This window comes from Haliaeetus leucocephalus, unplaced genomic scaffold, assembly GCF_000737465.1.
Source record: "Haliaeetus leucocephalus isolate CR32 unplaced genomic scaffold, Haliaeetus_leucocephalus-4.0 Scaffold587, whole genome shotgun sequence".
NCBI classification, from domain to species: Eukaryota; Metazoa; Chordata; class Aves; order Accipitriformes; family Accipitridae; genus Haliaeetus; species Haliaeetus leucocephalus.
Window position 1 is genome coordinate 3786357 of NW_010973023.1, and position 14590 is coordinate 3800946.

The 14590-nt window shown below is 41.6% G+C and overlaps 1 protein-coding gene across 1 annotated transcript; it reads left to right on the plus strand.

Annotated features, from left to right (window-relative positions):
• Positions 1 to 551: 551 nt before the first annotated feature.
• On the plus strand, positions 552 to 13170 carry CNDP2 (CNDP dipeptidase 2 (metallopeptidase M20 family)). Its single transcript, XM_010577928.1, has 11 exons — positions 552 to 636; positions 1574 to 1717; positions 4194 to 4356; positions 5955 to 6043; positions 6956 to 7156; positions 7670 to 7754; positions 8330 to 8490; positions 10422 to 10586; positions 11117 to 11258; positions 11885 to 12032; positions 12462 to 13170. The coding sequence occupies exons 1-11, from the start codon at positions 577 to 579 to the stop codon at positions 12529 to 12531; spliced, it is 1428 nt and encodes a 475-aa protein (XP_010576230.1). The 5' UTR covers positions 552 to 576; the 3' UTR covers positions 12532 to 13170.
• Positions 13171 to 14590: the final 1420 nt, after the last annotated feature.

Below are 14590 nucleotides of genomic sequence, written 5' to 3' on the forward strand. Positions count from 1 at the left end.
GCTGGGGCTGGCTTCTGTTCCTGTGGCTTAACTCTGAACTTGTTTGGGAAGGCTGAGTGGCAGATTGGGACTTTAAAGCTGGAGAAAGCATGGTTCTTAAGCTGCCTGCTTTTAACCTCCTTTGCAGAGCACAAAGTGTGGTCCTTTCTTGTACCTAGCTACTAGCATTCAAGCCTGTGGCACACTATTAGTTGAACTCTTATAATGAAATCTGTTCTTTGAAATTGCATTTTATTTGAGTAACATTTTTGCCTGTAGTTCTGCAGTAAAGTACATGACTTGATTGAAGTATCTCTATAGACAAGCTTGCTTGGTTAACTTCCAAAGTTATTTTTGAAGGAGAGGCAGAAACAGTGGTGTTGAGATTAAATATGCTTTTGTTTAGCCACTTCACTGTGTCATTTTGTGAGGGAGTGGCCTCAAGGTTTATATTAGCACAGCTTGGTGTGTGGCATGAGCAGTTGTAAGATGAAAGTCTTCTGTGGCTGCTTGATAACTGACTTGCTTCTTAAACCTGTGAGGACTAAATAATTTTTCTGTCACAGAATCTTCAAGCAGCACTGTTCTGGTCAGAAAATGTCTGCTCTTGAAACCCTCTTTAAATACATTGATGAACACCAGGATGTCTATATTCAGGTAAGTATTCTTTGAGTTTTGTCCTGCAGCACAGACAGCTATGGGATATTAAAAGTTAGGTGGTCAACTTCAAGCTTGTTGTTACACCTATATAATATGCCCAATAATAGAGTAATGCCAAGTAATTGGGGAGAGGGGGGAGCAGGCAGGAAGTGTGACTGACTTCAGTCAAGCCAGAAAACTTTCTTAGGTTTGGGCACAGTTCTGTTCAAAGACCTAAATCTCCATGGTAGCTTTATTAGAAAATGCTCTATTACTGTATAATGCAAGCAGTGACTTATTTAGAGGTAAAAGAAGTTTGACACTGGTTCCTGAATGCTGAGTTAGGTACTGTCTTTCCCTTTTGGAGGTGGGAGAGGAAAGATATAAACAAGGCGGAATAAAGCTTTCTCATATGAAACTGTTCATGTTGGGGTACAGAGGGACAGGTTGCCTTCTGTATTTTGCTGTTTAGCCTGCTATTGAATTTCACCTTGTATTGCAATCCCTTTCACCTGTGAAGGAATCAGTGGTATAGCACTGTAAACTCTCAGGCAAGAACTATGCCAACCTGACTTCTGCCAGTTGCTCTTGCTGATCTTGCATGGGGGAAAAAGCTGAAGTCTCAAGGATGTTAGCTGGTTCTGGATACTTAAAGAATGGCAACCAGAAAGGCACGATATGTGCAAGCTGTCATACTCTGAGGCTTACCTGATGTATCTGTAGTCTTTTTGCTACACTGCAGGGCCAACTGTAAGCAAGTGAGGTTTTAGAGAGCTTTTGAGTGTAGTATTAATGGTTAGAGTACTCCTTTGAGCAGAGGACAGAGTTGATTTGCCTCAAGTTTAAGCTTGACTAAAACAGTATTAGTTGAATTGCAAGGTGTTGTATTTGTACAGTGCCTCCCATGCTGTAATTCATGTGTAGTAAAACCGTTAGCTTTTCTGTCTTTCTGTAGCGGCTGGCTCAATGGGTGGCAATCCAGAGTGTGTCAGCGTGGCCGGAGAAGAGGGCTGAAATCAGACGCATGATGGAGGTTGCTGCGAAGGATATTGAGCAACTGGGAGGCACAACTGAACTTATGGATATTGGGAAACAAAAGGTATGTGAGCATCTCCATGTCAGTTTAGTAGAAGTCTCTTTAGAAGACAAGGTGTTTTGCACTAGGAGGTGCTGGCTTCTTATGATCCCAGTAAGGAAGGCACTTGGGCTCCATAAAGTGTCATTTAAAATGCTGTTTGTTAGAGCTACCATTATAAAGAAAGAGGGTAGTATAGATAATCTTAAGTCCCTTCAGGTACTGGGAACCCCCAGCTGTGCAGTATCTAGTGGGCATCCAATCAGCGTGCAGCATGCTGTGCAGATCCCATTCATGGAAATGTTATCCCATTTTATTTATTCAGGCTGTTTGACATCCAAACAAAAGGGATATTCACATGAGAACTTCTTGCTGCACTTTTAGATAAAGACAAGGACATGCGGGTGGTGTAATCACCAGTACCAAGTGGGAACTGCCTGCAAGCTACAGTCAACTGGCTAAGTTTATCCTGCAGCCCAAGGATACACACAGCACAACACAGGCAGGAAGGCCAAGCTGTATGTGCAGCACAGTACAGGCTTGGGTAAACTCAGGCTAACTATGTGGATTACTAATTCCCTGATGTCTGATGATTTTCTGGTCAGCATCCCCACACCAAGGGTCTTGTGGGTAGGGACCTAGAAAGGCAGTAACCTGTTGGGGTGTAGGATAATGTCTTGCCACACAGTCTGAGCATCCTGTTAAAACCTTTGTTTATAAAGTAAATCTTGGGATCCAGATCAGCTAAGCATGTTGTAATACACAGTCCAAAATGTAATACATGTATTTTAAATACTTTTCTAACTGAACATGGACAGAGCACCTGCAAACAAATGTTAGATGTTTTTAACAGCAGGCTGGTGTTGGACCCTAGATCCATAGACTCTAAAGATATTGACTGAAGTTTCAATAAGTCTTCCAAAAGACTTTTAGGCTTTTCCAGAAGTGTTATATTTGTCACAAGATTGCACTGCTCCCTTACCAGATACAGAAGGATCCTTAATAGGATGTGTCCCCTTCTTATTTTCAGCTATCTGGACTGCTTTTCACCTGAGAAATGTGTGTGCTTGTGAATAATTTCATCCTAGGGAACTTGATATGGTCCTCCTTTGAAGTGCGTAGTCACTACATGTCACAGAATAAGATGCATACCAAAATTGTTAGACTAGTATTTGGATAGTGGCATTCAAAATCCTGTTGTACTGGAGTGTTTGCTAGTTTTAGATGATCGTCATTGTAATTGGTCCTAATGACTGCTGAGTGAAATCTATGTATATCGGGGCTCTCTGAGCAGTTCTTGCTTTTGGCAACTGGAATACACTTGTTCGTAGCACTACAGGTCCCAGCAGGGAAGCAGCTGACTTCATGTGCCCTCTTGGGAGGGAATCTGTAGGATAATTCTAGCTCTGCTACTGCCTACAGCCTAAAATCCCATCAAAAGTGTTTCAGTTAATTCAGAGACTAACTTGTTCCTTTCATCAGTGTAATTTTCTGGGGGCAAGAACTGATTTTAGAGAGTTTATTACAAGTAACACTTCTATTTAAAAAACTCTTGCAGCTAGATTAAAGTTAACTTTAGTATTTAGTTTTATATTAAGTATAGACAAAACTAGTCTGTATTATGTCCTTTATTGATATAGCAGCAATGCACAATGTAAAGCAACTGGTGATCTTGTCTGATCTAACTTAGGTTACTGCTGCACAGCAGTTTGTACTGTGTACTGATTACTGTAAGTGTAATAATGCTTTAATCACTTTGAACTGCAGCTGGCCAAGGACCATGTAACCTGTTGATAAAAAATTGGAGCTTGGAGCCCATATGAGCAAAGTCAAAGCTGATCTTGATCTCCTGAACGGTGTCTAGGAGTATGTTCTCACTGGAAGGGAAATACATGCTGACTGAGAATAGCATGTGATAATTGCTTATGGGGTATTCCAAAGAACTAGGCTGAGTTCAACTCTTGAACTAAGTTCATCAGCACTACCCTGCCCTTTCCTTAACAGCATAGGCTGGTATAGGGAAATACAGCTGTTATGCTGATCTTATTTGGGTGTAGGCATGTGTTATATACTCAGTGATACTGTCAGGAAATTTTTGTCTAGAGCTATACTGTGGACAGGATGAAAGTGCAGTGACAAGCAATGCAGCAATATTGAATGGAGTTTATCACGTGCTTAGGTCAGCATTAGATATGGCAGTTTGGCATGCAGACAGCTTGCTCTGCTAAAATTTGATGTAGGACTTACTTTAAAGCTAACAGTTCTGAGTGGCTTGGAACACTTTGGCTATTACTGGGCCTTGTCAGGAAACTTAATGGCATGGTGCTGTCATGCCTTTATTGGGACACAGCTTCTGGCAATCAGTTAAGTAGCTTAGTTTTGTTTAACTGTCTATGCCCTTAATCTCAAACTCTGTAGTGTTAAAGTAATTCATTCATCTGATAAAAATGCGGCACTGACATTCCACATTTGAATAAAACTTCTTGTCTCCTATTTCTAGCTGCCTGATGGATCAGAGATCCCTCTACCGCCAATTGTTCTGGGAATACTTGGCTCAGATCCACGCAAAAAGACGGTATGTGTATATGGTCACCTGGATGTTCAGCCAGCAGCACTAGAGGATGGCTGGGATAGTGAGCCCTTCACACTGGTAGAAAGAGAAGGTAAGACTGGTGAACTTCACAAACTGAGCACTTCTTTAATGAGTATGGTATTTCTCAACTGGTCTAAGGTTGTGTACCCTTGACTGGAAGGAGGAGGGGGAGTAAGAACTGATACGGGTGTTTGTTTAATACTGTTGAGAAAATACACAGGAGGGGAAAGTGGTAAGCAAGTAGACCTGCAACATCTCAGCTGCTTTCAGGGCTTGTTTACTTTTCTGATAGTCTAGGCTGTATTTATTTGCATATATCTTCCTTGTAGCTACAGCAAAGTCTTAACTGCTGCCTTCCATGGTAAAAATTTGTTGCCAGAAAGCTTTTTAGAACTAGTTTCTTGTGCTGTTCACAACTTGCAGCCTGTAAGGTCACGTCAGACTGCAGGGATTTTGAACCACTACAGGGGACAAACACTCAACACAGCTTCTTATGCCTGGAGACAGGAGTGGTACAGCATCCTCCCTGGGTTGCCTTGTGGTTGCGTACTGTGTTACAATGAGTACTGCGGAAGCTGTGTTTTACAGAGCTAGTGCCCACACAAGTGTCCCTCTCCCAAAACTGGGGATGAAGAAATCGTGCAGTAACTCCTGTTGAAACAACACATTGCCAGTAGCTAAGAGGAGACTAAAACTTTCTTTTCTGTTGAAAGCTGGTGCTACCAACACCCTCTTGTTTCATTTGCTCAGTGTTGAGTGTCAAAAGTCACATGAATAGAAGGACATTAACCATTCTTGTTGCGTAAGTGTTAATCATTGCCAAGAAAAGATGTATCTGTGGTAACTAGTATTTCTACTTGGGCACTTGGTCATAGGCAGCACAGTCCAAGTTATTAAATTGGATTATCTCATCTGATAGTAAGAGCTAGACTTGTCTCAGGCTGTGGCTTATTCCTGTGCAGCTTGGCAGTGTAAGAGGCATATTTACTAATGGCTCCTTACCTTGCAAGCTTTCTGGCCTGTTCTGTCACTGTGGTTACACCTAGTGCTTAGGGGTTGTAGCCACAGCTCTGATTACAGCGATACCTGCCTCTACTGTGATCCCACGTGCTGCATTTCCTGGGACCTTCCCTGTAGCCTGTAAAACTTGTCTGACTAAAGCCCTTTCTGGGGAGATTCACTTTCATCTGGAGAATCCAGAGAAGTGATTGGTTGCTAGCTACTGAATTCTTAGTCTTCAAACAAAGAATTACTGAATTGAAGCTAATACTAGGTAGGTTTCTGTTAAAAGGAGGTAGCTTGTTTCTATACCTTTACTGCTGTTTTTGTAGAAAATGATATTATTGTGAAGGATATGGGAATGACATAGCCCAAGGCAGTTACATCTTTTCCAGGCTTATGTTCAGCCCCTGTCCAGGGAGCAGCTGGGGGAAGAGGTGGGGTAGCTCTGGAAGTGGGAGAACTATTGCAGTCCTGTACCTATCCCACTTGCATGGGTGTGTGAAGTGGGATGTAAAACTGCTACTTCAGAAGAATCAGAAATGAAAGTTAATGTAAACAGGGCTAAAAAGCTTATCCAAAAAGATGTTTTCTCCTGCAGGTACCAGGTGACTGAAGCTTCATCCTAATTTTTCTCCACACTGGTCACTTTGTATCATGTTTCTACAGGAAAGCTGTATGGGCGAGGATCAACAGATGACAAAGGTCCAGTGCTTGCCTGGCTGAATGCCTTGGAGGCTTATAAACAAACTAACCAGGTGTGTGCCCAAAATGTATCCTGCTTTTTTACGTATAGCTGACTCTAGCAATAAATGTTTTCCAAACCACAAACCCTTGTGAGGCAAGCCTGCTTATTCAGCTGATGGGAGGAATGATGCAATAGTCCTGTGAAATCCCTGATGTCCCAGTAGGGTTGAGCTGACTTGCTGACAAGTAGGTCTTGTAGATGCTTGGATTGGACTTTAAACCTTTTTGCTTTAACAAAATGTGTAGGAAGGAAAATACATATGCAAGCATCTGGAGCAGGAGAAATAATCAAATGTGATCACTTTCACGTAAGGATGTCAAATTAGCTTGGCCTTTAGCAAAGCTTAATGTCTCACTGCCACTGAACTCTAAGAGGAGATTAATTTAGTAACACTAAACTGGGAGCTTTGCTGTTTCTGTTCAAGAAGTGTAATCAGAAATAGCTTAGGGTGTCTGCTTTATCTTTCAAGACAAATTACTATTACTTGTTAGAAGAATTAACAGTTCTCAAGTGCTGTCAAGGCATAGAACATGGTAGACTGGATAGACAGTAGCTGTGACTCTCCTACTGTCATGCGATTTCTGTGGCTAATACTAGTTTTCCTAGCCCCGTGACTTGCCTTTTGGCAACAGGTTTCTGCTGCATTCCCACAGTTAAGAGGATTGGGAACAAGTTGTTCTAAAGCTTAGTTAAAACTTTTTTGAAGAGTTTGAATTCCAGCAAATGAAGGGTGGTGTAAGTGCTCTCAACATAAGCGCAGTCCAAACTTTGTAATACTTCATGTATAATTAACGAATTCCACTGTCATGGAACTAATTTACCCGTGTCTATTATTCTTTGTACGTGACAGATGAAAATTACTGATTGTTGGAGTCCAATGTTTTAACATACTTAAATCTGTTCTTGTTTTTCATTTTCAAAGGAGTTTCCAGTAAATGTTAAGTTCTGCCTAGAGGGTATGGAAGAATCGGGATCTGAAGGCCTTGATGAACTCATTTTTGCTCAGCAAGAGACTTTCTTTAAAGATGTGGATTATGTTTGCATTTCTGATAACTACTGGCTAGGCAAGAAGAAGCCTTGTATCACCTATGGCTTGAGGGGTATCTGCTACTACTTCATAGAGGTGAGTGCTGAAATACAGTGGAAAACCAGTATTAAACTGAATTTTCTACTGGAGTTGTAGCTTTTTCTCATGCCAATAGCTTTTCTTCAGAAAAGGTAAAACTGACTTCAGTAGAACAGTTTCTACTAATTGTCTAAATACCTTCTTTTTACTATCCTATGATACCTGAGTAGGAGGGATAGCTTTCACATGTATGAAGCAAGATAAGCCAGCACCTTCACTGAAGGATTATCTCATGGCATAGATATCTTCATCCAGATATTTCCTTGAGTGCAGGAAGAGCTGTCACCACGGAAGTCCCTGAGGTTGGGGCAGTCAGTACTAAGGGCTTGTACTCAACAGAGCAATAAAAAGCATATCTGCTTTAATGTGCTACAACTGAGCAGTCTGGGTTCAGAAACGGATGCATTCCCAAAATATGTGCAACAAAAAGCTAGGGTAAAAGTCTCTTCTGTGCATTTGACAGTATCTTCATGCTAAAATTAACCTGATTCTTAATTCACTTCAAACCAGGTGGAATGTAGTGACAAAGACCTTCACTCTGGAGTTTATGGTGGTTCAGTACATGAGGCCATGACAGATCTCATTACGCTAATGGGTAAGCAAAAGCAGGTTTCACTGACTGCATCTAAAATGGGAGTAAGAGCCATTAAAGCATGAGTGAGTTTGCAGTGAGGGGGATTCTTAAGGGCTGCTTATACTAGTGAAGCAATGACCAACGAAATAGTGCTTGTCGGGTATGCAAGGCTGATGGCTTAGATACAGAAAAAAGTTGAAGGTCTTGCCCAGAAGTTCTTGATCTACTTCAGCTTCCCCTAAAATCTTGCTGCAAACTTGTAAGCTAATTAAATCAGCTCATTTCTTCAAACTCTTGTATGGATGCCACACTGAACTCCTTGGGAATACTGCCTTCAAACAGCCAGCTAAACATGTAGCAGTAGAATTAAATACAGTTGCAAGGAAGTGCACATTTTGGCATTTTGAAGAGCAGTAAATTCCATAGGTGCCTTCCATGCTTAGTGGTACACATTCTGGGAGGTAAAGATCAGAATTTCATTACATTTACGGAGTTTTCAGAAGGCAAAGACTTCTATTTCCCATTGATAGTGTTCCCAGCAATGACATACTGTTTCTTCTGCTTGAATCCTGATATTAGGTCCTTCTTGTTTACAGGTTCTCTTATAGACAAGAAAGGGAAAATCCTCATCCCAGGCATTAATGAAGCAGTGGCACCTGTTACTGATGAGGAGCTGGCACTATATGAGAAGATTGATTTTGACCTGGAAGAATATGCAAAAGATGTAGGAGCAACAAAACTATTGCATGATACAAAGGTATACTGTACTCCTCTCTATCCTGGTTAGCTGTGTTAGTTCAAGCTATCTATATTAGCAGAAGACAGAAACAAGCTTCTGTGGATGCTTTTGTAGTAGTATTGTGTAATTTAGGCAGAGAATTCATCTGATGTCTTTAAAATGGTGAGATTGCCTTGAAGATAACTTTACCTACTGTACAGTTGACTGTATACTTAACGCTTGCAGTTCCTCTGCAAAGAGTTAGGTGCTTGGAAACTTAGTCTAGGTTAAAGGCATATTTAAGGCAAGCTGTCTAGATAATTTTAAATTTGCTCCTTGGTCTATAAGTAGCATTTCAAAGTTGTACAGAACTTTCTTTACCTAGTGCTGTTCTCTTAATGCTGGATAAGAACTGTTAGCACTTTTCTAGAGGTCAGATACCACATCTGACATACCATAAAGCATCTGATTTCCTACATCTGTAGGAAGTTCAGTGGGTTACCAGAAATATAGTTGGTCATAGAGATGACTTCTCATTAGGTGAGAAAACAGCTTGAGATCTAGCTGTGATGAACTTAAGGTTGACATACTTAACACCTTCCTACACCTGGCAAGCAAGGACTGTTTTGTAGCCATGAACTAGGCAGCTGCCCAAATCTTTGAACAGGCTCAAGTTCAATAAACTCATGTCTGATCTTCTCAAGTCTCCATCTTGGGAGCTCTCCAAACAAATGCTTTTAACAGCATTGAATCTTGCAAGGTATAGGTATTACTAACTTTAAAGCATTAAACCCTAGATATAAATACATCTATCAAAAAGCAGAAACAAGCATTGTAAAAGAGGTTTGCATGTGCAGGTCTGCTTTCTGTCCTAGTACTGTCAGCAGGAGACTTCACGCAACTTGGGTATGAGTAACAATTTTATATCCTCAACCTTGTCTTTACATGCTCAGGTTTGTATCAACTGGGAGCATGCAGACTTCCATTTTTAGCCTTTTCCTATAAGGTAATGATGAAATATAGCTTATATATAAGGAGGAGCTGGCCAGATGCTTTTTATGTATGATACTGAACTAAAGCTGTTCAGTATTTGCTAGACCCAAGGGAGTTCCAACTAAGCTGCAGGCATGCAAGAAGGGTCTTGGGGCTAAGGAGAGAGATGGTAGAGAAGGCTGTAATCTCCAAGTGAGAAACAATGTGCTTGAGAGATTTGAAATGTGACAGTTAAATTTGCTTTGAGAGATGATTAGAGGCAGATTGTACGTGGAACAAAACAAACTTAACATAAAGGCCACAATTTCCAAGTCTCTTGAGTCTCTGCAGTGAATTTCAGGTTTGAGATACTGTAGCTGTCTATAGAGGACACAAATGTGTTGAATTCACAGTATCCAGTGTACTGAACAGCTGTATCCAAGGCAACAGGGAGGAAATGCAGAAGTGTATCTGCAAAAGGCAATAGTGCTTACTCTAATCAACCCAGAGTTGGGTCAGTTTAATACAATTGATGATATAAAAGCAGGAACGTACTGTATGCCTCAGTCTGCACAGTGGTGAGGCTTTTAGAAAAGTTGTGATCTTCGTAAGCATGTGACTCAGTGATGAAGGCACCTGCCTGACTTGAGGCACTGGGGACCAGAGCTTCCAAAGCACTTCCTACACACTGTGTTTGAGCACCTTAATGGTATTTGTGTCCTTGTCAGAAGCAGACTGGTCATGTTCCATAGAACTAGGAGAAAGCCAAACTAGAGTTACTGAATCTCTTAAGGTGCTGAAAACCCAGCTGTTGTACCAAAATGTGTGCTTAATGGGAGTAACAGCTTCTGCTTATAACAGTGGTCTTGAATGAGCTGCATTGTCTGTAGGAGAAAGCATTGTTTCTTGCAAAGTCTTTATTACGTTGAAGAAATTATAACTTTGGGGAACACTGTCAAACGTCACGTAACCTTGCATCTTTCCCTTTGCCTCTGCAGAGAGATATCCTTATGCATAGGTGGAGATATCCTTCCTTGTCTCTTCATGGAATTGAAGGAGCCTTCTCAGCCTCTGGAGCTAAGACTGTGATTCCTAGGAAAGTGATTGGCAAGTTCTCAATCCGGCTTGTGCCAAACATGACTCCTGAAGAAGTCACAAAACACGTATGTTGAGATGGATTGATGGTCTCAGAACAACTAGTGTCTCTAAACTTCTCCTGTTCTGCGTGCCTGGGGGAAGAATATTTCTGGTTTCTAAAGCAGTTCTGGTTATTTACTTTGTTACCATCTTCTCTGTTCTGCACCTCAACTCAGATAACTGAGAGAATTCCTGTATGGTCCCACACTGGACCATTGTGGCCTGGCTATTCAATTTCTCTCAAATAACGCAAAGAAAGGGCTCAGGAGTAAATGCTAAATTAATTGTAGGGCACTTGGATTGCCCAAAGTGCATATTCAAAAGCATAAGCGTTTGACATATTGGCTAACTGTTCTACAGTATACTGTTAACTTGCCTAAAGAAGGTACTCTGACTTCAGAGCAGAGTTACATGGGAATAATATGAAATAATAGGAAGGAAAGTATTGCTGCACAGTAGTAGTGACCTGCAAGTCCCTAAGATCCTTTTAGTATACAGTCTTTACCAGTGTTCATACAAATGCTAACAGTAGATAACTCTTCAATCTTTCTTACAGGTTGAAGACTATGTGAGCAAAAAGTTTGCAGAGCTGCAGAGCCCCAACAAATTCAGAGTATACTTAGGCCATGGTGGAAAACCCTGGGTGTCAGACTTCAACCATCCCCACTACATGGCTGGTAGGAAGGCCATGAAGACAGGTCAGTAGGTTTTCCACTTGGCACTGGGAGGACTAAAAAGCTCTTGTTCTAGCACCTCAAGAAACACTGAGGAGGTCATGTTTGCAGTGTTCTGCACTTACAGAATAAGCTTGGCTTAGTAAGGAAGCATGTTGTGCGCAATCCTTAAACTCAAGTCTGAGGTACAGGAAGGAGAGAAACTTGATATCACACTAATTCCTACTACACTGGAACAAGGCCATTGGTATGGTGCTGCTTTTGCATAAGGGTGAGACTGTCGGTTCAGATCACTTGATCTGAACTCAAAATTTAGTCATCCTAGCATCCTTCTTAATCAGTTATGCCAAGACAACTAGATTGTGTAGGGCAACTAGAGCAAATCCAACTTCTGTGTTGGAGTACAAACAGGCTTTCAGATGAAGTGTTATTTGTGTAACTGACCTCCAAAAGTGACAGTACTCCAGCACTACATCTGGGAGACAAATGCCACAATTCTGCAACCTATGTGGTCTGGCTGATTAAAACGGAGCAAGATTTGGTCAGCATGTGGTGCAGAAGTGGCTGGTACGTGATTGCTTAAGCAGCAGTAAGGATCTGTGTTGGAAAAACAAATACAATTCCAAACTGACTAGAATGTCACTTTGTAGTTTTTGGAGTTGAACCAGACCTGACGAGGGAGGGAGGAAGCATTCCTGTTACCCTTACTTTTCAAGAAGCAACAGGCAAGAATGTCATGCTGCTTCCTGTTGGAGCTGCAGATGATGGTGCCCACTCTCAAAATGAGAAGCTAAATAGGTAAGAGAACATTTATCCCTGTGCCAGGCTGAGTTTGCTGCTGGTCTTGGCATGTATTATGAAAAGGAGCAAGAAGAATTGGGCTTTTGCTTTTCTCAAAGTCTCTGGAAGGCAAAGTGCTGTTTCTCCCTAGTGGAGGATGACTGGGTGGGTAACTGGTCTGTAGCTGAATCTTGATCCAATTACTGCTTCTAGTTTTATACACTTAAAATCAGAAGCAGTTTTTATACTTTGGTCTCCAAGCTTGGCTACTCTCCCCTACCCCAAGGGTGGCATTTCTCTTGCCAGAGGAGATTCCAGGGAGGTTGGGAGTAGTACCTGGTGCCTGTAGCATCTCTTGCCTGCATAGGACTGATACCGCAAAATGCACAGCTACTAGAAATACAGCTCAAGCTAAGACAATGCTAATAGAAGCTATCTTCTTCCCAGGTACAACTACATCCAAGGGGTGAAGATGCTTGGTGCATACCTCTATGAAGTCTCCCAGCTGAAGGACTAAGACACCTTACCTTCTGGCTCATGGATCAGAAGTCTGAATTTTCTTAGAAAATGTGATCAATTACCAAGTCTTACATGGCTCCCCTTTTTACCAACACTCCACTGCTTTGGTGGGGGAGAGGGAAGCATGCAGTTCCACTTGACAAAGAACACTGTATACCAAAAATGTTTCTTTAAATGCTTACTTCAAATGACACAGACTATTCTTTATCTGGCCAGCAGTCCTGAACTGCATCTTTGTCCCCTCTGTGTCACTTCAAAGTTGTGGTTTGCTGTATCCATCTACTTTTCCTGTAAAGCAGGAGGAATGGTTTGCTCTCAATTGTTTAAGCAGCCACATGAGTTGCAGAACTGCTAGCCAAGTTTAAGGTTCTTATTCCTGGATATGTCCTGGAAATAGTCAAAGTGACAGATTATGGGGCTATACTGGAATGTGTTCAAGCTGTAGTGAGGCATCTGTCTTGCTGACTCAGTGATTTGGAAGAGCAGTTTGTCTCTTACAGTTTATACCTGCCTGCAGGTTTCAGTTTACAGTGAATTAGGTTATAACAAAATTCACTATGGTAATGACTACTGGCCATCTTTTTGTAAAGCTACCTTTGTACACCCTAAAAAGGACAATAAATAATCATGCTCTAGAGTTTGGCTCTTGGTCTCTAAGGATTAAATAGTGACTTGGGAGGGAAAGCAACTTCAGGTAACTTGAGAGGAACTCTTCTATGGTTACAGAGGCAGGAGAGCAACATGGCTACACAGACTGTACTTCCTGGGAATCCAAATTTTTATTCCTTAGGCTCTGGCTCCATAACAGCTTGTTGACTTGAAGCAGATGTTGCTAAATCCTGCTCTCCTGAGAGAAAACAAGCTCAGAAAATGTTCCATTTTGGCTCTGTAAACCAGGTCATCACACTGTAGCACAACTGATGATACTGCAAGGGAGTGGGTGGAATTTGTAGGTGTAAGTGGGGAGAGAAGAGCATCACTCATTGCAACTACTGACTGACATCCAACTTCCAGCTGTCTTTTGGAAACATTCAACTGCAACACTTCTGGTATTATGTCAAAAAAAAAATAAACCCTCTTAAATGTGTGCTAATCTGAACTGGATTTGGCTCAGTGTTTGTGAATTCCCTGACCAGTGCTAGCAGGCTAAGCTAGGTAAGTATATCAAGTGATGATGCTTTGCTCTGAGAAGTGCTTGAGAGCACAGAGCAGTCCTGTAGTCTGACAAATAGGTGAGCAGTATGTGATGCTTCCTGCCTTGGGGGGCAGAAGGCAAGAATGTCTTTGGTTTTCACTGTTGCTTGATCTAGAGTCTTAATACTGGATGGCTCTTGGGTCAAGGAGGAGTTTTCTGTTCTCACTGTGAAGCTTCTCAAGCTTCTCTGCCTTGTTTGTTTTGTTGTTTGGTTTGTCATGGAAGCTGATGGCTGGAAATAACCTGGTACCATTAAACTTTGCACTTACAGCTGGGTACAGCCTGAGACCCATGTCAGATGCCTGTGTCAGTACTTGCTAGCACCAAGCATCTGCACAAACACTGGGTAGTGGGCTGCCAGGTTCTCACCTTTCGGTGACAGTGGAACTACTCTGATACAGCATGTGGTCTGTACGTAGGACAAGACTGGCATGCCTGAATATTTGAAGGTCATCGGTGTGCTGAGATCAATTAGTTATACAGGATAACTAGTCCTAGCAGTCAGTGTGTCTAAAGCAGCTTCAGTTACTGAAATGACACCTCAGACTTCTCTAAATGGGGTAACTTACACAAAAAGACAATTCCCTGGCTGTTGGTGAATTCATATTGCTAATTTTCTATCAATTTGAAAAGCATCAAAACTTAAAAGAATCTAGTTCCTGGACTCAGGCAATACTAGTTTCTCACAATATCAAGAAAGCTTATTTGGGGAGTAAGGAAGCTGATAATGTCATGAACTATGTTCAGAAAGTGAGTGTGTCTGTAGTTGTCCTATTTAATTTGTAAGTAATTTCTTGACAATCACTTAATTGTCCAAGTTCTGCACTCAAGACACTGCATCAGATCCTGCACTTCCTGAATA